This window comes from Ailuropoda melanoleuca, unplaced genomic scaffold (genome assembly GCF_002007445.2).
Source record: "Ailuropoda melanoleuca isolate Jingjing unplaced genomic scaffold, ASM200744v2 unplaced-scaffold69049, whole genome shotgun sequence".
Lineage (NCBI taxonomy): Eukaryota > Metazoa > Chordata > Mammalia > Carnivora > Ursidae > Ailuropoda > Ailuropoda melanoleuca.
This window is the reverse complement of record NW_023243891.1, coordinates 1-1619: the sequence shown is the minus strand read 5'-3', so window position 1 is coordinate 1619 and position 1619 is coordinate 1. Positions and strand designations below refer to the sequence as shown.

General features: G+C 48.6%; 1 protein-coding gene across 1 annotated transcript; it reads left to right on the top strand.

Moving 5' to 3' along the window:
- Positions 1 to 4: 4 nt before the first annotated feature.
- LOC117800373 (ATP synthase subunit alpha, mitochondrial-like) lies at positions 5 to 1615 on the top strand (the record flags this gene model as incomplete). Its single annotated transcript, XM_034652904.1, has 2 exons — positions 5 to 394; positions 461 to 1615. Coding segments are annotated over 2 exons (1545 nt in total), but the record flags the coding sequence as incomplete, so codon positions are not given.
- Between the last annotated feature and the right edge of the window lie 4 nt (positions 1616 to 1619).

The following is a 1619-nucleotide window of genomic DNA, read 5'->3' as shown; positions in this document are numbered from 1 at the left end:
CTCGTTGGCCCGGTCCCTCCCCAGACATGCCGGCACGGTATCCAGAAATGCCCTTGGTGCAGCATTTGTAACTACAAGAAACCTTCATGCATCTGGGACATGGCTCCAGAAGACCGCTACCGCTGAGGTGTCCTCTATTTTGGAAGAACGTATCCTTGGTGCAGATACCACTGCTAACTTGGAGGAAACTGGGCGCGTGCTTTCCATTGGGGATGGTATTGCACGTGTGTACGGTCTACGCAATGTGCAGGCAGAGGAGATGGTGGAATTCTCTTCTGGGCTGAAAGGTATGTCCCTTAACTTGGAACCCGACAATGTAGGAGTTGTGGTGTTTGGCAACGATAAACTAATCAAAGAAGGTGACATCGTGAAGAGGACGGGAGCCATCGTTGATGTACCTGTTGGTATTGAGCTGCTTGGTCGTGTTGTAGATGCATTGGGAAATGTTATTGATGGAAAGGGCCCTCTCGGTAACAAAATACGCAGAAGAGTTGGTCTGAAGGCACCTGGAATCATTCCCAGAATTTCAGTGCGTGAGCCCATGCAAACTGGTATCAAAGCTGTGGATAGTTTGGTGCCAATTGGCCGTGGTCAGCGTGAGTTGATCATTGGTGACAGACAGACTGGCAAAACTTCAATTGCTATTGACACAATCATTAACCAGAAAAGATTCAACGATGCAACTGATGAGAAAATGAAACTGTACTGTATTTATGTTGCCATCGGCCAGAAGAGATCAACTGTGGCTCAACTAGTCAAGAGACTTACTGATGCAGATGCCATGAAGTACACCATCGTGGTCTCTGCCACAGCCTCTGATGCAGCACCTCTTCAGTACCTGGCTCCCTATTCTGGTTGTTCTATGGGGGAGTTCTTCAGAGACAATGGCAAACATGCGTTGATCATCTATGATGATTTATCCAAACAGGCTGTTGCATACCGTCAGATGTCCCTGCTACTGCGTCGTCCTCCAGGTCGTGAGGCTTACCCTGGGGATGTGTTCTACTTGCACTCCCGTCTCTTGGAAAGGGCAGCTAAAATGAACGATCAGTTTGGTGGTGGCTCACTGACAGCTTTGCCTGTCATTGAAACCCAGGCTGGCGATGTATCTGCCTACATTCCAACAAATGTGATCTCCATCACTGATGGACAGATCTTTTTGGAAACTGAATTGTTCTACAAGGGTATCCGCCCTGCCATCAATGTAGGCCTCTCTGTATCCCGCGTAGGTTCTGCTGCTCAAACTAAAGCCATGAAGCAGGTGGCTGGCTCAATGAAGCTGGAGCTGGCTCAGTACCGTGAGGTTGCAGCTTTTGCACAGTTTGGCTCGGATCTTGATGCTGCTACACAACAGTTACTGAATCGTGGTGTCCGTCTGACTGAACTCCTCAAGCAAGGCCAGTATGTCCCTATGGCCATTGAAGAGCAGGTAACGGTAATCTATGCTGGTGTCCGAGGTTTTCTGGACAAATTGGATCCTACAAAGATCACAAAGTTTGAGAGTGCTTTCGTTGCTCACATCCGCAGCCAGCACCAGGAACTTCTAGCCACAATCCGGACTGAGGGAAAGATCTCAGAACCAACTGATGCCAAGATGAAGGAGATTGTTGTGAACTTCT